Below are 26327 nucleotides of genomic sequence, written 5' to 3'. Positions count from 1 at the left end.
GGGGCGGGACTGCCGGACAAATGGCAGAATCTGGGGGCGGGCGTCCATCCCGCCCCCAACCCGCCTCCGTGCCATCTTCCCAGGAGGCGGGTAGCCGACCCGCGCCGGGTCCCGTCTCCAGGAGACGGGAAGGGGATTGCAGCCACTTAACTGCCTGTTAACAGGTAGTTAACAGATAGTTAAGAGGATTATCCCCATTTTTCCAGCAGAGGTGCGGGCTTCCCGACGCCGGGAAACCCCGCCAGGGTTACCGAGGCGAGCAGTGGGTCTGCGGGGGTCGGAGGGGTGCAATAGTGCGCTGTGGAGGTGAGTGATGGGTGTAAGTGTGGAGAGGTAAGTATGTGAGGTGAGTGGAAAGTGATAGAAAATGTTTACTTACCTTTGTTTCTTCCTGCAGGCTTCAACAGTTGGGGATGCGGAGAGTCTCGCCTCTCACCGGCAGAGATGACAGATGGCTGCTGCATTCTCCAATGCAACAACCATCTAATTTCTGCTCACAAAAGAGGTTTGGTGAGTCTTGAATACAAGGGCTCATCAAACAACAGAGAATGTCAGTGTTTGACAGCTTCACAGAGCTGTCAAACAATGACAATTCATCTGTCAAAAATTTTTGACAGATGAAACGTCATATGCTGACGTGCTCTGTAACCAGCTTCCCCTTAATTGGCCTGCTATGCCCGCTGAGCGAGCTTAATAAGGTCAATCAAGGGAAAATAGCGTGGGTTGGCCAGAAGTCAATGGAGGCGGGACTAAAACCCGACAAGCAACAGTCCCGCCTCCAACGCGCCCCCATTGGCAAAACCACCTCCTTAATCTCTGTTTCTCTCTCCATAGATACTGCCCGAGCTGCTGAACCTTTCCGGCATTATCTGTTTCTTGTTGTTGTGCCCAGCATTTCAGAAACATGCAACTCCTCAGCACCCCCCACTCCCCGCTCAGCTGCCCCTCCCCCCTTATCCCCCCCGCCCACCATAGTCTAAACCCCATACTTGACATCACCCAGCCAGCACCGCTCGACTCACCGCATCTTCCCACCAAATTATTCTGGTGTCGGTGGCGTGAGCTTTGGATTCTCGCTGGGAAAGGTTAGCCAGGTACCCTGGCAGTGCCAGCTGAGCTAAGATGCTCTTGCCTTCAGCCCCTTATCACCCAACGCACGGTGAGACTGACTGGCAGAACTGACCGCCCCGTGCCCCAGGCACCCCTGGAGTTCCCCCAGAGGTTGGCCCAGGCACTTCGCGATGAGACTCCAAGCTTGAGTGAAATACGGAAAAGGTTTGAGGCACTCACCCGCTCGACAAAGCACTCCGCCACCCCAACGGCATCTTTACAGCTCTCCAAGTCTTCCAGAAGCTCACTGTGTGAAGAAATGAAACCGTTACATCTTTGTACAAGAAGGGAAGGGATGAAGGGAAGAGAGAAGTTACGATAAACTTGCATCGAACCTCCGTTAGACCACACTTGGAGCACTGCGCACAGTTCTGGGCTCCACATTGCTAAAATGGATATGGAAGCACTGGAGAAAGTGCAAAAAAGATTTAGTGGGATGATACCAGAACTGAGTGGTTATAACTATCAGGAAAGATTGAACAGGCCGGGGCCCTTTTCTCTAGAAAGGAGAAGGCGGAGGGGTGACCTGATAGAGGACTTAAAAATTATAAAGGGGTTTCGATAGGATAGACGTAGAGAAGATGTTTCCACTTGTGGGGGAGACCAGAACTAGGGGCCATAAATATAAGACAGTCACTAATAAATCCAATCGGGAATTCAGGAGAAACTTCTTTACCCAGAGAGTGGTGAGAATGTGGAACTCGCTACCACAGGGAGTGGTGGAGGCGAATAGTATAGATGCATTTAAGGGGAAGCTGGATAAACACATGAGGGAGGAAGGAATAGAAGGATATGGTGATGGGGTGAGATGAAGAGGGTGGGAGGAGGCTCGAGTGGAGCATAAACACCGGCACGGACCAGTTGGGCCGAATGGCCTGATCCTGTGCTGTGAATACTAAGTAACAAAAGAGGAATGACTTTAGACAGCGCTGGGCCTATATCAGCCTCTGGCACTGACCACAACAATGACCCCTCCTTGACCAGGACATGAAATGGTACTCAGCAGGACTCGGAAGTGAAATAAGTTGTAAACAAATGTGAGTGATAAGGTTTCTGTGTTCCCTAGTCCCTTCCACAGACAGCTCAAAGTCAATAGTGGCAAATTACTAGAAATACGTCACAACAACAACAACACCTGACTGCAGCGTGTGTACGTCTGGTCCTCAGCATTGCTGAGACTCGGTGCGGCCTATTTCTAGGAATTGGGACAGTTTGTACATCTCCTCAGCCGTAAGATACTGACCCACCGAGAGAACTTGGTGCTCTTGAAAGAAAGAATGTGCATTTATAGAGCGCCTTTCACAACCTCAATACGTCCCAAAGCACTTTACAAGAACATAAGAAATAGGAGCAGGAGTCGGCCATTCGGCCCCTTGAGCCTGTTCCGCCATTCAATAAGATCATGACTGATGTTATAAATCTCATTATCATGAAGAAATGACTCGTGAAATAACGCTGGACGGCCAGCTGGTGGCGCCGTCCAAGGAGTATAAATACTTGGGCGTGGGCCCCAGCTTGACCAGGGACATTTTGTAAGACAAGGAACTAGTGAAGTACAACTAGACCTCCATGTTCTGAAACAAGTTGATTAAAGCCTTGCTTTATACTCAAACCAAGTGTGTAGTGAGTTTTATTACGTCAACTGATCATCGACCTCATCTCCACTTTCCTGCCTGATCTCCATATCCCTTGATTCCCTTAATATTAAAAAATCTATCGATCTCTGCCTTGAATATACTCAACGACTGAGCCTCCACAGCCCTCTGGGGCAGAGAATTCCAAAGATTCACCATCCTCCGAGTGAAGAAAATCCTCTTCATCTCAATGGCCGACCCCTTATCCTGAGACTGTGACCCCTTGTTCCAGGCACTAGACAACCAATGAGGTGTGGTCACTGTTGTAATGTAGGAAACGCGGCAGTTAATTTGTGCACAGCAAGCTCCCACAAACAGCAATGTGATAATGAGCAGATCGTCTGTTTTTAGTTTCAGGAGCCTTGATGGTGTGAGTCACGATCAGTTTCAATGCACGCCCAGATGAAGAACTGAGCTTTATTCATTCATCATACCACGAGGAGCTTCCAACACAAAGGGAGACCAGATCGTCTGTTTTTTTTTTAGTGATGTTGGTTGAGGGATAAATATTGGCCCTAGGGCACCGGGGAGAACTCCCCCTGCTCTTCTTCGAAATAGTGGCCGGGGGGACGTTTTGCATCCTGGAAGATGTTCCAAGTGCTGATCGCTCTTGTTTGAAGAAGTTAGAGTTAATGGCCTAGAAATTCGGTGGGCTGCGCCACCAGTTAGCGCCTAAAGAGGGCACGCAGTGGCTTTAGCGCCACTGGCCGCGCCTCCCGCGATATTTAGCGGGGTGCTAATGGTGGCGTTAGCCTGTAGCGCTGTGCCGACACCGATGATGTCATCGGTGTGCGCAGCGCCCCGCTACCGGCCCGATCGCGATATTTGGTCGCGCCCGCCTCTGTAACGCCGATCGCAAATCGCGCCCGGTTCACGGGGCCTACCTGTGGTGGTAGTGGCGCAAATTAAGGTGAAGGTGCGGGGCGGACATTTTTTCGGTGGCCGCCTGCCAGCACCTCCGTCCCCAGCCTCCTGATCCCCCCCCCCCAGGCAGTGCCAGCTGTGTCCCGAGAGCCCGGCACTTCTCCTCGGTGCCGGGCTCTTTTGCCGGCACTCGCGATCGGTCATCGCTCTGGTGCAGGCCCCTCCCCCTTAAGAAGGGGAGGAAGGCCTGCAGTACCGCAGCACGCCGTGCCGCAGCGTGTGGCGCTGTGGCACGTTGTGCTGCGATATTCAGTTTCAGCGCCCCAAGAGGGACGCGGGGCGCCTCGAGCAGGGCCGCGCGTTCCTCTTGGGGCGCTCAAACTGAATTTCCAGTGGGCGCAATGGCTCCGATCGCAGCGGTAATTCCGGCGCCCAGGCGAGCTTGGCGCCCTGTTTGGGGCTCCACCCAATTTCTAGGCCATAGAGTCATAGGGGTCGATTTTCCCAAACCTGCCGGGAAGAAGGCGGGACTACAACTTTCGGGTTTTTGACCCACCTACATCGACGTCCGGCCAATCCGCGCGATTTTCCCTTGAGTGACCTTGTTAAGCCCGCCCAGCGGGCTCAGCAGGCCAATTAAGGGCCACCCGGCAACAGGTGACGTCACAGGCTGCAATTTCATCTATCAAGAGTTCTTGACAGATGAAATATCTGTTTCACAGCTGTTTGAAGCTGTGAAACACTGACAGTTTGAGTCCTAACATGAGTCCTTCTGCACAGACTCAGTTAGAACTCTCAGCAGCACTCAAAGCTGAAGGCTGTCACTTCTGACAGATCGCAGCCGTTCAGCTTTCAGTTCCGGCTGAGTGATGCGCTCCCGACGGCTACAGGAAGAAAGGCTGTTAAGGTAAGTACAGGTAAGTAAAAGTTCTTTACACACTTTAGACACACCAAACACACTTACCTTTGCACTCATGCACCCATCACTCACCTGAGCACCGACATCGCGACCCCTCCAACTCCTTCAACCCGACGGCCCGCCTGCTCTAACCTGGCGTGGTTTGGAGCCGTCGGGAATCCCACACGACACCCCTCAAAATAGGGATTAGGCTAAAAACTGCCTGTTAACTACCTCTTAACAGGCAGTTAATTGGCACTAATCCCTTCCCGCCTGGTTTCGGCGGGTCACAGTGCGGGGCGGGTGCCCGCCACCCCTGAAAGTTGCGTGGGGCGGGGTTTTGGGCGGGACGGTGTCGGGACCCCCAAATTCAGGATTTCCCCCCCCACACGCCTGAAACCCCACCGGATGGCTCCTGGAAAATCTAGCCCATAGAGTTATACCGCACAGAAAGAGGCCCTTCGGCCCATCGCGTCCGCGCCGGCCATCAAGCCCTGTCTATTCTAACCCCATTTTCCAGCACTTGGTCCGTAGCCTTGTATGCTATGGCGTTTCAAGTGCTCATCTAAATGCTTCTTGAATGTTGTGCGGGTTCCTGCCTCTACCACCCTTTCAGGCAGTGAGGTTCAGATTCCAACCACCCTCTGGGTGAAAAAGTTTTTCCTCAAAGCCCCTCTAAACCTCCTGCCCCTTACCTTGAAACTATGCCCCCTGGTTATTGACCCCTCTACTAAGGGGAAAAGTTCCTTTCTATCTACCCTATCTATGCCCCTCATAATTTTGGACACCTCTTAACCAACAACAACAACTTGCATTTACATAGCGCCTTTAATGCACTAAAACGTCCCGAGGCGCGGCCAGGAGCAAAGTTTGACCCCACCAGGGCGACAACTTTAAAATCGAGGTGTCGTCGGACCGGAAGCCCTCGCAGTCAGCAGTTATGGTGAAGTGTATGTTGATTTTGGACACATGTCGAACCTATGTCAGGAAGCCCCTCTTCACACAAAGAAAGCACAGAATGGAGATCTGAGCAGGGAGTTGGGGAAGTAAAAATCCTGGCCTCTTCTGGTTGAACCACTGAGGGGCTCGCTGGGCCACTGCGGAGGGCAGTTAAGAGTCAACCACGTTGCTGTGGGACTGGAGTCACCTATAGGCCCAGATCGGGTAAGGGCGCCAGGTTTCCTTCTCTATTAGTGAACCCGTTGGTAAACATAACGACCACACTACCCTACCCGATGCCACATAACTACAAGAGCAAAGCTCTGCGTTAAGGGTTAGGATCAACGTTCCCTTTAAGCTGCGCGATGGCGCTCTGGGGGACCCGTGCAGCCGGCTCCCCGGCTCTTAAACGCAAAGACCGCCCGTGCGCGGATTTTGAATGAACCGCGCGGCTCCAAAAAAACAATTACAGGGAACATTGGTTCATCAGAAAGCTTATCGACCTGAAACGTTAACTCTGTTTCTCTCTTCACAGATGCTGCCTGGCCTGCTGAGTTTCTCCAGCATTTTCTGTTTTTATTATCACCGAGATTGATGGCTTTTTGTTGGGTACAGGTATTAAGGGTTATGGAAGCAAGGCGGGTGGATGGAGTTGAGGTACAGATCGGCCATGATCTCATTGAAGGGCGGAACAGGCTCGAGGGGCTGAATGGCCTCCTCCTGTTCCTATAATAATAAGTGCTTTAGAGTCAATAAGAAGGTTATAGACTATAAATTGGCCCCTGTATTTCTTTGTTTTTTCTCTTGCTTTCTCACACGGTAGCTGTCATAAATCGCAACTTCTACAAGAAGTAACTCGAAGTACTACTGAACGGCCAGCTGAAGCCGCCATCCAAGGAGTATAAATACTCGGGCGTGGGCCCACCTTGACCAAAGACAATCTGGAAACAGGAAGCTAGTGACTACTAACTAGACCTCCATGTTTTGTTACAAGTCGATTAAAGCCTTGCTTTATGTATAACCAAGTGTGTAGTGAGTCTTTATTACGTCAGTAGCTGTTAATGTTGCTGCCATCATCATCCACACATCGTCTAGAGCCATCTTTTGTTTCTTAACCTGTCCCATTACCTCTCCTTTTGCCTCGCACCATCATCCCTTTTGTCAGTCAATCTCTCCTGCCTTCCATCCTATCACAGACCTTCCCTTCGTTCTTTCCTCCCCTCCTCCCCGCCCCTGCTTAAAAATCTCTCCTCTCTAACCTTTCCCAGTTCTGACGAGGGGCCCTCGACCCGAGACGTTGACTCTGTTTCTCTCTCCTCGATGCTGCCTGACCCACTGAGTGTTTCCAGCACTTTCTGTTGTTATTTCAGATTTCCAGGCTCCGCAGTATTTTGCTATTGAAGAAGGTTATAGTGCCTTCCCTTCCCTTGGTAATCCCTATTGGAAGTGTCGGTGTGGACACTGGGTGAGGGCCAGGAAAGGCTTGGCTGTTGTAACAATGGTTGAATGTTGACTCTTGGACACGGTGCTGAAGGGCTATTGGCTCCAACCAATGGGACAGTGGCCCTTCGTGACTCAGCTCCCCCAGAAAGGAAATCAGAAGAATAATGGGAGGAACGAGTGACCGCTCCAAACATCACAGCGACGGCTGTTTGCGTTGTGTAACTTGGAGTTCAGGCTGGTGAAGGTGAGGGATCTGCGCACTGAGAGAACAGAACACTGCAACGACAGCACTGGGCTTCATTTCTAGAGGAATAGAACTGAAAAGCAGAGAGGTTATGGTGAACGTAGATAGAACCTTGGTTAGACCGCACTCGGCGAGCACCGCGCACAGTTCTGGTGTCCACATTACATTACAAAAAGGATATCAAGGCACTGGAGAAGATGCAAAAATATTTACAAGTACAATACCAGAATGGAGAGGTTTATAACTATCAGGAAAGACTGAACAGGCTGGGGCTCTTTTACTAGAAATGAGAAGGTTGAGGGGTGACCTGATAGAGGTCTTTAAAATTATGAAAGGGTTCGATAGGGTAGACGTAGAGAAGATGTTTCCCCTTGTGGGGGAGACCAGAACTAGGGGCCATCAATATAAGACAGTCACTAATAAATCCAATAGGGAATTCAGGAGAAACTTCTTCACCCAGAGAGTGGTGAGAATGTGGAACTCGCTACCACAGGGAGTGGTTGAGGTCAATAGTATCGATGCATTTAAGGGGAAGCTGGATAAACACATGAGGGAGAAGGGAATAGAAGGACATGTTGATGGGGTGAGATTAAGAGGGGCGGGAGGAGGCTCGTGTGGAGCATAAACACCGGCACGGACCAGTTGGGCCGAATGGCCTGTTTCTGTGCTGTAAATACTGTGTGAAAAAAAACCCAGGGCCAGACTGGCCCCTTATGAGAAGTTGGGAGAATGGTTCCAAATTGCTGTATTATCAGAGTCTACCCCCACAGCACAAAGCTTAGTTTGAATTGCTCAAGAAAAACTTATTAGAATTAAAATTCCTTTTTGGTCGGAATCCTTTGGCATGTTTCTGGTGCCTGGCAAGTGAAGATATTTAGCATATTACAATGTTACATGGCGAGCCATGCTACAAGAATCTTTTGCGCCATCCAAGAAATACGATAAATGCCTCTCAGATCTGAGGCAATGATAACCCACACCGGGGGTGATCTGACCTGCCTCCCTTCTGCAGATCCTCATCCGTGGAATGCGACTGGTCCGAGTTGTATTGTAGTTGGAATGTTGGAATTAATTTCGCACTAATCATTTTCTGGGGATCAGGGAGAAGTTCTGCAGAGATTGTCTGTAAGCTTCTTCCTATCCTCATCTCCGGAAGGCAAGGGGTCTTCCTGGGCTATGAGCCTGCAGAAACCGGTGGCAGTTATTCAGGTGTGAGCCTCACTCCACGCTGCTCCACTCCCACTCTGATCTCTCCATCCTCGGCCTCTTACACTGTTCCAACGAAGCTCAACGTAAGCTCGAGGAACAGCACCTCATCTTACGGGGTAGGACATTTAGGACTGAGATGAGGAGAAATTTCTTCACTCAGAGGGTGGTGAACCTGTGGAATTCTCTACCACAGAAGGCTGTGGAGGCCAAGTCACTGAATATATTTAAGAAGGAGATCGATAGATTTCTAGACACAAAAGGCATCAAGGGGTATGGGGAGAGAGCGGGAATATGGTATTGAGATAGAGGATCAGCCATGATCATATTGAATGGCGGAGCAGGCTCGAAGGGCCGAATGGCCGACTCCTGCTCCTATTTTTCTATGTTCTATGATTAGGCACTTTACAGCCTTCTGGACTCAACATCGAGTTCAACAATTTCAGACTATAACCTCGGCCCCTATATTTTTTTCCCTTGTCTTCTCACATGGCAGCTGTTGATGATTCTGTCATTGCCATTCACACCTCATCTAGAGCCATCTTTTGTTTATTAACTTGTCTCTTGATGCCTTGCACCATCATCCCTTTTGTCAGTCAATCTCTCCTGCCTTCCGTCCTGTCATAGACCTTCCCTTCGTTCTTTCCTCCCCTCCTCCCTGCCCCTGCTTAAAAATCTCTCCTCTCTAACCTTTCCCAGTTCTGACAAAGAGTCCTCGACCCGAGACGTTGACTCTGTTTCTCTCTCCTCGATGCTGCCTGACCTGCTGAGTGTTTCCAGCACTTTCTGTTGTTATTTCAGATTTCCAGCCTCCGCAGTACTTTGCTGTTGTGCGTGTGTGTGTGAGCCTCAGCATCTCCTCTGAAAGACGGCACCTCCAACAGTGTAGCACTCCTTCAGCACTGCACTGCCGTGTCAGCCCGGACTACTGAGCTCCAACAGCGAGTACGTTAAAGATCAGTTTGAATCCACAATCTCCTCCTGTAGAGGCAAGAACACCACCGACTGAGCAAATATTCTTAGCGACACACGCTCAGACCCACATTGTAAATTTGCGTGACCGAAGCCTTTTTTCCCTGTTAATTGTCGGCTGCAGGATCACTCTCTGCAGTGTGTGTGAACATCTTTCTCTCTCGGCACCAGATTAAATCCCAAGAGGCGACATTTTTGCAGTGGGAGGTGTAAAGTCATTGAAACGTCACGTCGTTGTGGACTGAGAATACTGGAGCCCGCACGAGATGTCACAGCAATGAGCTGGCTGCCTCGCTGGAACGGAACGGCGAGGTTTGGCTGAGAGTTAGGAATAGGAGAGAGAGAGACTTGGGAACAACCTGCAGATAGGTGAGCGCCGGACAATGATTTGGTGCAGTTATTTTGGGAGTGTGTCCTGGGGCAGAGCCATTGGCTCCACTCTGCGTGAGTTGACTCACCAGGTGTACCAATGCCAGCCTTGCCCAATGTCACAAGAGATGGGAGAGCTGCCTGTAATCAGATCTGTACCAGTGTAGGTTTGATATGACCCCACTCCCCCTACTCCCGTTACCAATGCCACATAGGAACAGGAGGGGGCCATTCAGCCCCTCGAGCCTGTTCTGCCATTCAATCAAAAAAAGACTTGCATTTATATAGCGCCTTTCACAACCACCGGACATCTCAAAGCGCTTTACAGCCAATGAAGTACTTTTGAAGTGGAGTCACTGTTGTAATGTGGGAAACGCGGCAGCCAATTTGCGCACAGCAAGCTCCCACAAACAGCAATGTGATGTTGATTGAGGGATAAATATTGGCCACAGGACACAACTCCCCCACTCTTCTTCGAAACAGTGCCGGGGGATCTTTTACGTCCACCCGAGAGAGCAGATGGGGCCTCGGTTTAACGTCTCATCTGAAAGATGGCACCTCCGACAGTGCGGCACTCCCTCAGCACTGTATTGCAGTGTCAGCCTAGCTTTATGTGCACAAATCCCTGGAGTGGGACTTGAACCCACAACCTTCTGACTCAGAGGCGAGGGTGCTGCCCACTGAGCCAAGGCTGATCAGGCCATGGCTGATCTGTAGCTCCATCCCATTTACCCGTCTTTGATCCATGTTCCTCGTTACCCTTACCGAAGAAAAATCTACCGATCTCCATCTTGAAAATTTCAATTGATCCATAGCCTATTGGGGGAGAGAGTTACGAATTCCCATGGCCCTTTGTGAAAAAGTGCTCCCTAATATCGCCCCTGAATGACTCAGCTAAGATTCTCCCACTTTGTTCTGAATTCCCGCACCAGAGGAAATAGTTTCTCTGTATCTACCCTATCGAATCCCTTTTAAACACCTCAACCATCTAAACTCAAAGGTATACAAACCAGGTTTATGCAGCGTCTCCTCAGAATGTGACCCTTTAAAGCCCGTTGAATAATGCTGGCATAGCAAAGAGAGAGTGCCAGTGTGGATACTGCCTGTATCACCATCAGATCGAGATCACCAACTCTTGCCAAACACCAAGCTTGCACCATCCAGGTGCCAGCACGACCTGAGCTACTTGTGTCAGCCGTGGCTCAGTGGGCAGCACCCTCGCCTCTGAGTTAGAAGAAGGTTGTGGGTTCCAGTCCGGAGACTTGAGCACATAAAGCTAGGCTGACACTCCCAGTGCAGTACTGCGGGAGTGCTGCACTGTCAGAGGTGCCGTCTTTCAGATGAGAACCGAGGTTCTGTCTGCTCTCTCAGGTGGACGAGAAAGATCCCACAGCCACTATTTAGAAGAAGAGCAGGGGAGTTCTCCCCGGTGTCCAATATTTATCTCTCAACCAACATAACAAAAACAGATTATCTGGTCATTATCACATTGCTGTTTGTGGGAGCTTGCTGTGCGCAGATTGGCTGCTGCGTTTCCCACATTACAACAGTGACGACACTTCAAAAATACTTCATTGGCTGTAAAGCGCTTTAAGACGTCCGATGGTTGTGACAGGCGCTATAGAAATGCAAGTCTTTCTTTCTAGCATCTGACGACAATGTTCTTTGCCTGCCTCAGGATTTACAATCAACGTTTTTGAAATAATATCAACCTTTTCCCCGTCACTCCTGAGTAATGTTTCTCATCGCAATCAGCTTCATCTCTTCTCTCTTCTCTGGTGTTAGCTCGAGGTCCCTCTCACTCGTCGCTCTTCTAGTCCCAGCTAATTTTCAACAGCCTTCGGCAGCAACAGAACTCAAGTCTACTTATTGAAGGTCAACCTCACACTAATTAGAGCGCTGGTTAGCGAGATGTGGTTTGGGGCTGTTGCCCTGGGTTAGCATCACTCGGACCGAAACTTAGATCCAACTCAAATCTGTGTGGTTGCACTCTCACTCCACGGTTCAACAAGGTGGGAATGGAAACTAGAAAATCCACTTTAGAAAGACTTACATTTCTATAGCGCCTTTCATCACTTCAGGACATCCCAAAGCGCTTCACAGCCAATTAAGTACTTTTTGAAGTGGAGTCACTGTTGTAATGTAGGAAACGCGGCAGCCAATTTGCGCACAGCAAGCTCCCACAAACAGCAATGTGATAATGACCAGATCATCTGTTCTAGTGATGTTGGTTGAGGGATAAATATTAGCCCCAGGACACCGGGGAGAACTCCCCCCTGCTCTTCTTCGAAATAGTGGCCATGGGATCATATACATCCACCTGAGAGAGCACACGGGGCCTCGGTTTAATGTCTCATCTGAAAGACGGCACCTCCGACAGCGTAGCACTCCCTCAGTTCCGGAGAAGCATCCGGGAAGGCGCTGAACACCTCAAGTCTCTTCGCCGGGAGCAAGCGGAAGCCAAGCGCAGGCAGCGCAAGGAGCGCACGTCAACCCAAGCACCCCACCCACCCGCCCCTTCAACCACCGTCTGCCCCACCTGTGACAGAGACTGTAGGTCCCGCATTGGACTCATCAGCCACCTGAGAACCCATCTTTAGTGTGGAAGCAAGTCATCCTCAGTTCCGAGGGACTGTCTAAGAAGAAGACACTCTCTCATTACTGCACTGGGAGCGTCAGCCAAGATTATGTGCTCATGACCTTCTGACTCAGAGGCGAGACTCCTACCCACTGAGCCACAACTGACACACTAGTGCGGTCGGGCGGTTTCTTCTGAGGATGGGTTTGAGCGAGTGGAGGAGGAGGGCTGTGGCTGGCCTCGCTGCACCTAACCCGGGCGTCTTTGATGTTAATTCACTCTTATTATGACCTCGGTCTTGTTTGGCCACAGCTTCCCTGCACAGTGGTGGCCTTCGCAACAACCCGTTACTACCTGAACTAGAGATTAACTAGTTGGACAGGAAGAATTGCTAGTTAGAAGCTCCTTTGACCAGCACAAGAAGTGATGAGGATGTATCAGCGCAGCAGAGAAACAGGCCCTTCGGCCCAGCCGGCCAATGCCGGTGTTTAGGCTCCACACGAGCCTCCTCCCACCTCTCTTGCTATCACCCTTCCATTTCCTTCTATTCCTTTCTCCCTCGTGTGCTTTTCCAGCTTCCCCTCAAATGCATCGATGACATGAATGATTACATAGAAACATAGGAGCAGGAGTAGGAGTCGGCCATTCGGCCCCTTGAGCCTGTTCCACCATTCAATGAGATCATGGCTGATCATCCAAATTCAGTACCCTGTCCCTGCTTTCTCCCCATATCCCTTGATCCCTTTAGCCTTAAGAAATATATCCAACTCCTTCTTGAATATATTTAATGAATTGGCCTCAACTGCCTTTTGTTGCAGAGAATTCCACAGGTTCACCACTCTCTGGGTGAAGAAATTCCTCCTCATCTCTGTCCTAAATGGCTTACCCCTTATCCTTAGACTGTGACCCCTGGTTCTGGACTCCCCGACCATCGGGAACATCCTTCCTGCATCTAGTCTGTCTAGTCCTGTCAGAATTTTATAAGTTTCAATAAGATCCCCTCTCATTCTTCTAAACTCCAGCGAGTACAAGCCCAATCGTCCCAATCTCTCCTCATACGTCATTCCTGGCATCCCAGGTATCAGCCTGGTGAATCTTCGCTGAACTCCTTCCATGGCAAGAACATCTTTCCTCAGATAAGGCGACCAAAACTGCACACAATACTCAAGATGTGGTCTCACCAAGGCCCTGTACAACTGCAGCAGGACATCCTTGTTCCTGTACTCCAACCCTCTCGCTACGAAGGCCAACATACCATTTGCCTTCTTAACCACCTGCTGCACCTGCATACTTACCTTCAGCGACTGGTGCACAAGGACACCCAGGTCTCGTTGCACTTCCCCTTTTCCCAATCTATTGCCATTCAGATAATAATCTGCCTTCCTGTTTTTGCCACTAAAGTGGATAACCTCACATTTATCCACGTTATATTGCCTCTGCCATGCTTTTGCCCAATCACCCAACCTATCCAATCATCCTGGAGTTTCTCGGCATCCTCCTCACAGCACACACGCCCACCCAGCTTTGTGTCGTCTGCAAATTTGGAGATATTACATCTAGTTCCCTTGTCTAGATCATTAATATATATTGTGAATAGCTGGGGTCCAAGGACCGATCCCTGCGGTACCCCACTAGTCACTGCCTGCCACTCGGAAAAAGACCTGTTTATTCCAACTCTTTGCTTTCTGTCTGCCAACCAGTTCTCTATCCAAGTCAATACCTTGCCCCCAATCCCATGTGCCTTAACTTTACGTATTTTGCAGCGACTGTCTGGGGGTCACAGTGGATGTTAGGTGGTTTCCCTCGTGAAAATCTGAAAAAAGTCTACAACTTTCCAATTCCCCGTCTCGATGACCTTGTACGGTATTTCTATTTGCCTGGCTGCAGGGGAGCAGAGGTCACGGAATAGCCCCTTCTGAAGCTTTGTCACTTATTGTGCGTGCAATCTTTTCAAACTGATTTTCATCAGAACCATTTCGCCAAATAGTAAAAGGCATCGCGCTGAAGCCCCTCTTCGTTCAGCCGATTTCTCACATAAAAAAGGGAAAAAAATTCTCCCTTGAAATTCAGGGACATTGAACATCATTAGAGGCAAATGACTGCACCGGGGCAGCGGACAGTGACGGGGAACTGGTTCGTGTAATTCAAGAGGATTAGCAACTTCCACACAGCCCAAGGCAAGTGAAGCCATGATCATATCTCATTGAAACGTATAAAGTTCTGACAGGGCTAGACAGACTGGATGCAGGGAGGATGTTTCCCCTGGCTGGGGGATCTAGAACGAGGGGTCACAGTCTCAGGATACGGGGTAGGACATTTAGGACTGAGATGAGGAGAAATGTCTTCACTCAGAGGGTGGTGAACCTGTGGAATTCTCTACCACAGAAGGCTGTGGAGGCCAAGTCACTGAATACATTTAAGAAGGAGATAGATAGATTTCTAGACACAAAAGGCGTCGAGGGGTATGGGGAGAGAGCGGGAATATGGTATTGAGATAGAGGATCAGCCATGATCATATTGAATGGCGGAGCAGGCTCGAAGGGCCGAATGGCCGACTCCTGCTCCTATTTTTCTGTTTCTATGTTTCTATGAAAATGATAAAGACAGCGAGGGGTAGAAATATCTTTCTGGGCTATTTTTAGTGAAGTTGCTAAACCATTTAATCTAACGTAAATTACATAGATTGTACAGCACAGAAAGAAGCCATTCGGCCCAACTGGTCTGTGCCGGTGTTTCTGCTCCACACGAGCCTCCTCCCACCCCCTCTTCATCTCACCCTATCAACATATCCGTCCATTCCTTTCTCCCTCATGTGTTTATCGAGCTTCCCCTTAAATGCATCGATACTATTCACCTCAACCACTCCCTGTGGTAGCGAGTTCCACAGTCTCACCACTCTGTGGGTAAAGAAGTTTCTCCTGAATTCCCGATTGGATTTGTAGTGTATGTACCCGTCTACCTTTAAGAGAACTATTGTATGTAACCGTCCACCTTTAAGAGAACTACTTTAGGTGTTGCACTACTTTGTTGGCTTCTGTATACTGTAATACCGACGGTGACCACACCGGTATATAAGTGCTGTGTCAGGAAGTATTGAGCAGATTCGCCCTGACCTTCGAATAGTAAAGTCCTGTTTTAAGTTACTCTTGGAGTCTGTGTATTAATTAACTAAACAACCCACAGACTTTACAGTGGCGACAAGTCCGATCGTACCCTGCGGCAACAATAATTCCGAAGCAATTAACGAGCATCGAGAAGAGGCAACCGCCCTCGTCATTCTGCTGGGAGAAAACTCGAGTCTGCAGAGCTGGAAAGGAGGAAGAATTCAGAGACAAAGACTTCCATCAGCAACAGGCACTGACTGTCCCTTCTGCCACGGTGAGGAGTGAGCCGATCAGCACGAGAAGCAAGGCGGCCATGGTGACTGTGAGTAAGGGAAAAGAAAAAAGAATAACCGGAGGATAAGGGCGGTGCACTCGACCACGGTCGAGGGGGAAAGGAGCCGGACAGAAGTCGGGCCCAGAGGCGCTGAGACTGGGGCAGCGTGGAGCAAGGAAGCCGCGGTACAGACAGGCTGGGGACGCAACGGCGTCGTGAGACAGCTAGACCGCGACCGGCGAAAAAGGCCGGGCAGCGACCGAAGCCACGAAGCGCTGCGACCGGGAGCGTAGGCGCAGGAAGATATAAAACCTCAGCCGCAGCCGGGGAGGGAAGCACCGGACTGCGAGAGGGCTGGGAGGCGCGATTGGGAGCCGAGCGAGCGGGAGAGGCAGAGCCGACCAAGGGAGACTGAGCGAGAGCCAGTCCAGCGGCTGAAACTATTCGCCGTCAACGGGGTGTACCCAGCGCCGGTAGAGCCGAGCGAGCGGGAGAGAGACAGAGCCCGAGCAAGGGGAACTGAGCGAGAGCCAGCCCAGCGGCTGAAACTGTTCGCCGTCAACGGGGTGTACCCAGCGCCGGTTGCCCTGCCGAGAAAAGGGAAAGCACTGAAGCCGACGCGCAGGCTGTGAACCTGAAAGCCAGCGGCCGTCGCCCGTGGGGAAAGTGTACCCCTCCCGCCAGGGGAAGAAACGCGGGAAGCCGCCATTAGGCGGAGAAGACAGAAGCGGGGAACCGCCATTGAAGTGGGCGGGGAGAGAAGATAAGCGCGGGAAACCGCCATTTTCGCGGGAACCGCCATCTTGGAAAAAAAAAAAAAATTTAAAGAAATAATTCGTGGTGTTATCAGGAAGAGAGGAAGATGCCTAAGCGGGGTAACATCAACGATTTTAATTCCGAGGTAGAAGACTGGGCCACGTATGTGGAACGCATTGAGATCTATTGTGAGGCCAATAAAATAGAAGAAGATGACAAAGCTATAACCTTGCTAAACTCGATGGGCGCGAAGACATACGAGCTCTTGAAGCATCTACTAGCACCAGCTAAACCGGCGGATCAGACTTTCGATGAGATTGTGACTGTTCTGAAGGATCACTTGAACCCCACACCGTTGATGTTGGCGGAACGATTCAAATTCTATGCGAGAACGCAAAGGAAAGACGAAAGCAACGCAGAATACTTGGTCGAACTGCGTAGACTAGCGAAACACTGCCAGTTTGGAGGGAATCTGACAGAGGCGTTGCGAGACAAATTCGTGTGCAGAATGTCGAAGGAAGAAACACAAAAACGACTGCTCGAAGAGAACGATCTTACACTTGAGAAGGCTGTCCTTATTGCTGCATCGAACGAAGCCGCAGCGAAAGGAACGGCGGAAATGCAGCTAAAGGCAGCGGCACTCAGGGTGCAGCAAATTACTTCGGGTACAACGAAATGCTATCGTTGTGGGAAGACAACACATGACCAGAACCAATGCTGGTTTAAAAACCAGGAATGTAGGAAATGTGGCAAGCTCGGTCACATAGCTAAGGTATGCCGGTCAGGGAAGAAGACCAACAATAATGAGTCACCACAAAAGAGGTACAGGAAGGTACATGAGGTGACTAGGAAGAGTCCGGAAGAACAGAATTCGGACTCACACTCCAACTGCAAGGAACTGGATAGTCTGAGAATTCACAATGTGAGTAATGAAGCTGACCGACAAGCTATCTGGATCACACTACAGATTGCAAAAGTCCAAGTGAAAATGGAAGTGGACACCGGATCAGCGTTGACGGTCATGAATAAGCATGATTATAAAAAGTTATTCAAGCATATTCCCCTACGGGATACGGAACTAGTATTGAAGACATACACGGGGCACAAAGTATACCCCATCGGAAAGATAGAAGTCAAGGTGAGATACAAGGACAAAGAGCACCAAAGGATGGACCTGTATGTGTTGCCTGAGGGAGGTCCACCACTTCTGGGACGGGAGTGGATCAGGAAAATAAAGATAGACTGGCATTCACTAAACACCATGACGGTAGATTCCGGAAAGGAAGATGTCAAACCTGAACGGTTGTCCAGAATATTAGACGAAGCTAAAGAGGTATTCCAGCAAGGACTGGGAACACTGCGAGGAATTAAAGCAAAGGTTAAGATTGCAGAACATGCAAGCCCAAAATTTTTCAAAGCCAGATCGGTACCTTACGCGATACGACCTGCTGTGGAGGCAGAACTGGAAGAACTTGAACGATCAGGGGTACTGTCAAAAGTGGACTGGAGTGAGTGGGCCACGCCCATTGTTCCCGTCATGAAGTCTTCACCAAGTAACAAGCCAGGGGGACCGGGGAAGGTCCGCATCTGCGGAGACTTCAAGATCACAGTGAATCCGGTGCTTCACACGGTACAATACCCGCTTCCGCGGATTGAAGATATCTTTGCTTCGTTGGCTGGAGGGAAACACTTCACCAAGATAGACCTGGCACAGGCATACTTACAAATGGAAGTCGAGGAAGAGTCGCGTCAGTACCTCACCATCAACACACACAGAGGCTTGTATCGTTATAATAGACTGGTTTTTGGGGTAGCTTCGGCTCCAGCAATTTGGCAGAGGGCCGTGGAGCAGGTATTACAAGGAATTCCAAGCACGCAGTGTTACTTAGACGATATCCTGATTACGGGAGAAGACGAGGAAGAACACCTCACAAATTTGAAACTGGTGCTCACTAGGTTGAAGGAATATGGCCTTCAAGTTAATCGCAAGAAATGTGAGTTCTTCCAAAAACGGATCTTGTACTGCGGTCATGTCATTGACCAAGAGGGGCTGCACAAGTCACCTGACAAGATAGAAGCTGTCGTGAAGGCCCCCGCTCCGGAAAACGTATCACAGTTAAGATCATTCTTGGGGTTGATTAATTATTATCACAAGTTTCTGCCGAATCTATCCACGGTGCTGCATCCGCTGAATGCTCTGTTGCGGAAAGAAGTACCATGGAAGTGGAGTGAGGAATGTAAAAAGGCCTTTCGCAGAAGCAAGGCGTTGATTACCTCTGAAGAAGTGTTGGCTCATTTCAACCCAACGTTACCTCTTCGTCTAGCTTGTGATGCTTCCCCCTATGGAATTGGAGCAGTACTTTCACACAAGTTACCAAATGGCTCGGAAAGGCCAGTGGCATTCGCGTCCCGATCATTGACCTCCGCGGAGCGAAATTATGCTCAAATAGATAGGGAGGCCCTCAGCCTTGTGTGGGGCGTAAGGAAATTCAATCATTATCTGCAGGGCAAGAAGTTCACATTACTGACAGACCACCAGCCGTTGGTGTCCATATTCTACCCTAACAAGGCCGTTTCCACCATGACAGCGCAAAGGTTACAGAGGTGGTCCGTGTTACTTGGGGCACACCAATATGACATCGAATACAAAAGGTCCAAACAGCATGGAAATGCTGATGGGTTATCGCGCTTGCCATTGCCGATAGTAGAAGAAGCGACTACAGTGGACCCGGTAGAGATGTTCCACTCATCCATAGTGGAATGTCTACCAGTAACAAATTCGATGATCGAAAACGAAACAAGAAATGACCCGACTCTCTCACGAGTCTATGATTTAACGGTGGAGGGATGGCCAGCACAGGGCGAACCAACGCTGCCAGCATTTTCGCAGAGAAAAGAACAGCTGTCAGTGTGTCGAGGAACCCTGATGTGTGGATCTAGAGTGGTGATTCCACCCAAACTTCAACAGAAGGTGTTAAAGGAGCTGCACGAGGGACATCTGGGTGGAGTGAAAATGAAGAGCCTAGCAAGAGCGTTTGTGTGGTGGCCAGGCATTGATGGGGACATCGAAGAAATCACTAAGAGCTGTCTAGGATGCCAGAAGGTCCAAAACGCGCCACCACAGGCTCCTCTGCATCCATGGGAGTGGCCCTCATCTCCTTGGCAAAGGGTACATATCGACTTTGCTGGTCCATTTATGGACTCAATGTTTCTAATAGCGGTGGATGCACACTCCAAGTGGCCGGAGGTAATAAAGATGTCCACCACCACCACGGAAAAAACCATCACAGTGTTAAGGACCATGTTTGCTAGGAATGGGCTGCCGGAACAGATCTGTTCTGATAATGGACCGCAATTTGTGTCCGAAGAATTCAAGAAATTCTTAAAGAGCAATGGGGTTAAGCACTACACGTCAGCCCCATACCATCCCGCCTCCAATGGATTGGCTGAAAGGTTTGTCCAGACCTTCAAGAAGGCCATAAAGGCCATGGGTAATGAAGCCATTAACTTACAACATAAGGTGGATAGCTTCTTGTTGGCGTACAGGAATGCAACACATGCGGTCACAAATCAAACTCCTGCCATGATGTTTTTTAATAGACGACTAAGATGCCGGCTGGATTTGCTTAAGCCAAACGTCAGAAGGGACGTAGAGAACCGGCAATTCCAGGGCATGAATGAAAGGCCAACTAGATCTTTTCAGATAGGTCAACAAGTTTTGGCCCGGGACTACCGTACCGAGAAATGGCAGCCTGGAACTATCGGAAAAAGGCTAGGGCCGTTGATGTATACGGTGGACATTGGGGACAGTATAATAAGGCGCCATGTTGACCAGATCATAGGGTCAGCCACAAATGGCCAACCTACTCCACCACCTTACACGGTTAATGTTGAGACAGAGATACCCAGAACACCTACCTCCGATCTGGTAATACTGGAATCAGATGAACCTGACACTGTCCTTCAAGCCGAATCGACCTTGCCAGAAGCACCTACTACCCCGCCGGAAGTTACGACACCACCGAGGCGTTATCCGGACAGAGTCCGGAAACCTCCAGAGAGACTGAATCTGTGAACTGTCTTGCATAAAGTTGTATATATGTTATAATGTATGTTTAATGGGGAATCAGTATGTTGTAAGCTAAAAAGGGAGGATTGTAGTGTATGTACCCGTCTACCTTTAAGAGAACTATTGTATGTAACCGTCCACCTTTAAGAGAACTACTTTAGGTGTTGCACTACTTTGTTGGCTTCTGTATACTGTAATACCGACAGTGGCCACACCGGTATATAAGTGCTGTGTCAGGAGTTATTGGGCAGATTCGCCCTGACCTTCGAATAGTAAAGTCCTGTTTTAAGTTACTCTTGGAGTCTGTGTATTAATTAACTAAACAACCCACAGACTTTACAGGATTTATTAGTGACTGTCTTATATTTATGGCCCCTAGTTTTGCACTCCCTCCACGAGTGGAAACATCTTAATGGAAACAATCCTCTCCATGTCTACCCTATCGAACCCTTTCATAATTTTAAAGACCTCTATTAGGTCACCCCCTCAGCCTTCCCTTTTGTAGAGAAAAGAGCCCCGGCCTGTTCAGCCTTTCCTGATAGGTATAACCTCTCAGTTCTGGTACGTAATTGTAAACTCTTTTTTGCACCCCTCTCCCGTGCCTTGATATCCATTTTTGTAATATGGAGACCAGAACTGTGCACGGTGCTCCAAGTGCGGTCGAACAAAGGCTCGAAACAAGTGTAACATAACTTCCCTGCTTTTCAATTCTATTCCTCTAGAAATGAACTTCTGTTCTCTCAGTGCCAAGGTCCCTCACCTTTACGAGCTTGAACTCAAAGTTCTACAACGCCAACATGCTTTGTTTGATCTGAATACCCACTGGTCTTCTTTGGCTGCGGCTCTCGTGCACAGTTGGAATCCTTCTCAATAACCTGCCTTTGCTTTTGACTCTTAAACGAGTCCATATGAAGATTAATGCCGCTCTCTGTTGGCAGAGCATCAACCTTCCCCTTCCCTTCCCCTCCCCTCCTCCGCCCTGCCCCAGACTGGCTGAAGCCCAGAGCTCCAGCAGAGCGGAGCAAGAGCTCTATAACTCTGTCACTCGAACATCTGTGAGTCCATATAACCGTGGAGTTAATTCATCATCCCCGCTCGCTTCTGCAACAGGCTGTGAAGATATGTTTTCTTTCACCAGGCACACAGCGCGTTCAGACTTTACACTTCAGCAGTCCTGAGGTCTGTTGCTGCACGGCGTTACCTCATGTCTAACCCTCCCTGGGCAGGTAAAACAAACGTACCTCCTGCCATTTCACAGGAGGCCTGCTGGATGCGGACACCAGTGTGACTGGCAAAGCCGCCTTCTTTCGTGAGGCATCGGCGCAGCAGATGCTTTGGGCGCAGAGCGGGCAGGACAAGGCGTTTTCAGATCAACATTTATCAACTTGATCACAACATTTCCATCACCAACAATTTCTTAAACTGTCTCCAACATTTAAAATAACATTTGTTCTCAGGACGTGGGTGAAGTTGGCAAGATTGTATTTATTGCTCCCTCCCTGGTTGCCCTACTTTTAGCGCCCCAGAAAAATTAGCGTCCCCGCGCTGGAACTTGAGTGGTTGCGCCCCAAGGGGGAAGCGCCCTGCATCCCTCTGGGGGCGCTGCGAGTCAATATTGCGGCGTTATGTGCCGCAGCGCCGCAGTATTGCAGGCCTTCCTCCCCTTCTTAAAGGGGAGGGGCCTTGTGCAGCGTGACCTGGGGCCCAGCTGGGCCCCCGGGGATCGAGAGTGCAGGCAAAAGAGCCCGGCACTCAAGAGAAGTGCCGGGCTCTTGGAGCGCAGCCAGCACTCCGCGGGGAGGGGGGGGTTCAGGAGGCCGGGGACGGGAGCGCAGGCAGGTGCTGGCAGGCGGCCAGCAACAAAAATGGCCGCCCCGCACCTCGCCTTTAAATTGCGCCTCCCCGGCCACAGGTACGCCCCCCTGACCCCGTCGGACATAGCGTCCGGTGGTAAGTCAGGAGGCGCTCCCGAAGATCGTGGCCGGGGCGTGAGCGGGGCGCTGCGCACGCTAATGACATCATCGCCAGCGGCGCAGCGCTGCAGGGCGCTACCGGTTAGCACCACCACTAACCTCCCGCTGAATTTTGCGGGAGACGTGGGCAGTGCCGCGCCCGGGCGCTAGTTGCATTGTGTCCCGTTAGCGCCCTCTTAAGGCGCAAACGGGAGGCGCAACCAACTGAATTTCCCCCCCCCCACCAAGAGTCAATCACGAAGGGTGGACGGGGGTCGGATGCAGGCCAGACTAGGTAGGGGTGCAAGGTTCCCTTCCCTGAAGGACATTAGTGACTCAGTTGGAATATAGGAACAGGAGGAGGCCATTCAGCCCCTCGAGCCTGTTCCGCCACTCAATCAGATCATGGCTGATCTGTATCTTAACTCCATCCACCCGCCTTGGTTCCCTAACCCTTAATACTCCTCGCCCAACAAAAATCTATCAATCTCAGTTCTGAAATTTTCAATTGAACCCTCCAACCTCAAAAGCTTTTGAGGGAGAGAGTTCCAGATTTCCACCGCCCTTTGTGTGAAGAAGTGCTTCCTGACATCACCCCTGAATGGCCTGGCTCTAATTTTAAGGTTCTGCCCCCTTGTTCTGGACTCCCCCCACCAGAGGAAACAATTTCTCTCCATCTACCCGATCAACTCCTTTAATCATCTTATATAATTTATCTAGATCATCCCTTAATCTACTAAACTCGAGGGATTACAAGCCTAGTTTATGCAACCTGTCCTCGTAATTTAACCCTTCTAGCCCTGGATTTTAAGGCAGGAATAAGCTTCTTTGATAGTATTCTCCGGTGGCAACTTTCAAATGACCAGATTTACTAAATTCCATTTTACGCTCTACAAGGGTGGGATTTGAACCCACAGTAACTGGGTTGCTATTCCCCTGGCAGAAGCAGTTACAATATCGTATCCTGTTCCTCCTACTCTTCAATCATTATTGTCCCATAAAACTCCTCCCACTGACAGATGGCTACAGGAAACTCTTTATTATCCGGCACCGACGGGACCGGCGTGGTGCCGGTTTATCAAAAAGTCCGGATTACAGAGAGGTATAGTTAAAAGGTACGAGAGCTCCGTGCACAGCAACAAATCCAGGCTTCCCTGTTGCTTAGCAACATGTGCATGAACTCCAGCCACAGACCAAGCATCCCTGTTGCTTAGCAACAAGTGCACGAACCCCAGTTACAGAGCCACAGATCCAGGAACTGCCACCAATATGAAGTAAGACTTACCGGAACCTACTCCTGAATTTTGCCGGTTAACAGAGATTTCCGGTTATTTAGGTGCCGGTAAATCGAGAGTTTCCTGTACATGGGTAGGGAGAAGGTTCAGAGCAGATTACAACAACACGCACAGTGGGATGTCTCAAAGGCTGGGGGAGAACCAATGGGTATCAAGCTGGTGAGCAAGGGAAGAAAGAGCAAGTGTTAGGGAGGAGATCAAACGCTCGATCGGAGAGAGGGAAGGGTTGGGACGGTTTTTGAAAGAAGGGAGTGGGGTTGAGGGGCGGAGGGATTTTACGGGGATGGGGGGGGGGGGGGAAGGAATTCCAGAGGGGAGAGGCACAACGGCTGAAAGAACAGCCAGCAATTGTTGGGCGGAGGGAGCGGGGAACAAGGTATAAATGGGGGTTGGTGGAGCGGAGGGTGGAGTTTGGGATATCTGGAGGACAGCTTCGACCCAAGATGGAGCAATGGTTCTAAAGTGAGGACAAGGTTGCTGGGACACAGGAATCCAGCGGAACTTGTCAAGAGCCAGGCAGGACTTTTTATGGGCAAGGACACGAGCTGCTGAACTGGGAGTGAGTGTCTTTTGGGATACGTGGGGGGTCCTGGAGGCATTAGTTGATGGCTGAGATTGGGCGGGGGGGGACACAGTTCAAATTGTGTTTCTTACAAAACACCTACATTTAGGAGTGAGAAAGACCATTAGTCAACTGGGCAACCAGTAGCAAGCTGGAGCTGAAAAGGAACCAGCCTCGCTGTGTTTAATCCTCTGGATGATTTGTCCTGCTTCCCTCTCGCTGGTAGAACCGATTGTAAATCTCTGGTCAGTCTGTCAACCTTGCACTAAGCTAACGCAATATCCCGTACGGGTTTATTTATTTCCCCCACCCAAGTGGCAGAAATGAGAAGGCAAAGTTGCAAAGGGCTGTGTGCTAACGAGACCCAATCCCCGTCTTGCAATCGTTCTGAAGAGTGTGGGATGGGTTTCTCCACAGTTCTTGCTCTCCAGGGGTAATCAAACCTAATAACTGGTTTCCAGGAGGCACACTGCTAACTTACATTGATATAAGAGAGAGTGAGAGGGAAGCTGGAGAATGGAGTAGGTGGAAATTATACTTTTTGTCATGAGAACAAAGTCCAGACTGTTCATGCAGTCCATTCAGAAAACAGGAATTGAGTCTCACCCATTTATTACAACCCACAAATCTGCAATTCTGACTGAGAACATTCTTGAGAAGGTCAGGATAAGTGCAAATTGTTCCCAAACCTGCGCTCTCTGTAGCTCAGCAACAGTTTGGCTGTCCTCTTATATGCCAGTCTGATTTTTCAACATTTGTTGTCCCATTTTAGGAAGGATGTGAAGGCCCTTGAGCGGGTGCAGAGGAGATTTACCAGAATGGTTCCGGGGATGGGTGATCTTAGCTACAAGGACAGGTTGGAGAAGCTGGATTTGTTTTCATTAGAGCAAAGGAGGTTGAGGAGTGATTTGATAGAGGTGTACAAGATTATGACGGGCTTGGATAGGCTAGACGGGGAAAGGCTGTTCCCACTAGTTGATGGTACAAGGTACAAGGATGTTCCCGATGGTCGGGGAATCCAGAACCAGGGGTCACAGTCTAAGGATAAGGGGTAGGCCTTTTAGGACAGAAATTAGGAGGAATTTCTTCACCCAGAGAGTGGTGAACCTGTGGAATTCTCTACCACAGAAGGCAGTAGAGGCCAATTCATTAAATATATTCAAGAAGGAGTTGGAAATATTTCTTAAGGCTAAAGGGATCAAGGGGTATGGGGAGAAAGCAGGGACCGGGTACTGAACTTGGATGATCAGCCATGATCACATTGAGTGGCGGAGCAGGCTAGAGGGGCCGAATGGCCTACTCCTGCTCCTATCTTCTATGTTATCTATGACTAGGGGACACAGATTTAAGGTTTTGGGCAAGAGATACAGGGGGGGATGTGAGGAAAAACTTTTTTACGCAGCGAGTGGTGAGAACCTGGAACTCGCTGCCGACGGAAGTGGTGGAAGTGGAGACACTCAATGTTTTCAAGGGGAGACTGGATAGGCACTTGAGGAAAATAAACTTGCAGGGCTACGGGGACAGAGCGGGGGAATGGGACTGACTGGATTGCTCCACAGAGAGCCGGCACAGACTCGATGGGTCGAATGGCCTCCTTCTGTGCCGTTATGATTCTATGGGCTGGATTTGACCAGCCCTGAAGAGGCGGGACTACTGGGAAAACCCACCTCCAACCAATCTTCCCGGGAGTCGGGTCCCCGATTTGCGCAGGGACCCGACTCCTAGCGGCGGGAAGAGGATTATAGCCACTTAACTGCCGGTTAACAGGTAGTTAACAGGCAGTTAAGAGGCTTTTTCCAATTTTTCGACTGCTGCTGCGGGCTTCCCGACATCGGGGAACCCCACCAGGGTAAGTGAGGTGTGCTGTGGGTCTGTTGTTATGTTGGTGTTTGGATGACAGCTGCAGAAGTGGTGTGAAGGATGCAGTGGAACATTGGTTAGTTTCAGAGGTAAGGACAGGTTGTGAAAGTAATTTTTAATGTGGTTTGATGTTTCTGCAGGTGACAAGCTGTGAAGTGTTTGTGTAGCCTCATCTCATCGGGAGAAGTGACAGATGGC

At 49.9% G+C, this 26327-nt stretch overlaps 1 protein-coding gene across 1 annotated transcript in view; it reads right to left on the bottom strand.

Moving 5' to 3' along the window:
- The window catches only part of LOC147096657 (pleckstrin homology domain-containing family G member 1-like), a 170983-nt gene that overhangs the window by 36801 nt on the left and 107855 nt on the right, over positions 1 to 26327 (bottom strand). The window contains exon 5 of the mRNA XM_085973212.1: positions 1291 to 1357. Within this exon, the coding sequence (XP_085829338.1) occupies positions 1291 to 1357 (67 nt within the window). The remainder of the gene's footprint in view (positions 1 to 1290; positions 1358 to 26327) is intronic.

Source organism: Somniosus microcephalus, chromosome 34 (genome assembly GCF_052327205.1).
Source record: "Somniosus microcephalus isolate GS21.2 chromosome 34, FLI_Smic_1.0, whole genome shotgun sequence".
In the NCBI taxonomy this organism is placed as follows: domain Eukaryota; kingdom Metazoa; phylum Chordata; class Chondrichthyes; order Squaliformes; family Somniosidae; genus Somniosus; species Somniosus microcephalus.
This window is presented reverse-complemented; position numbering and strand designations above follow the sequence as displayed.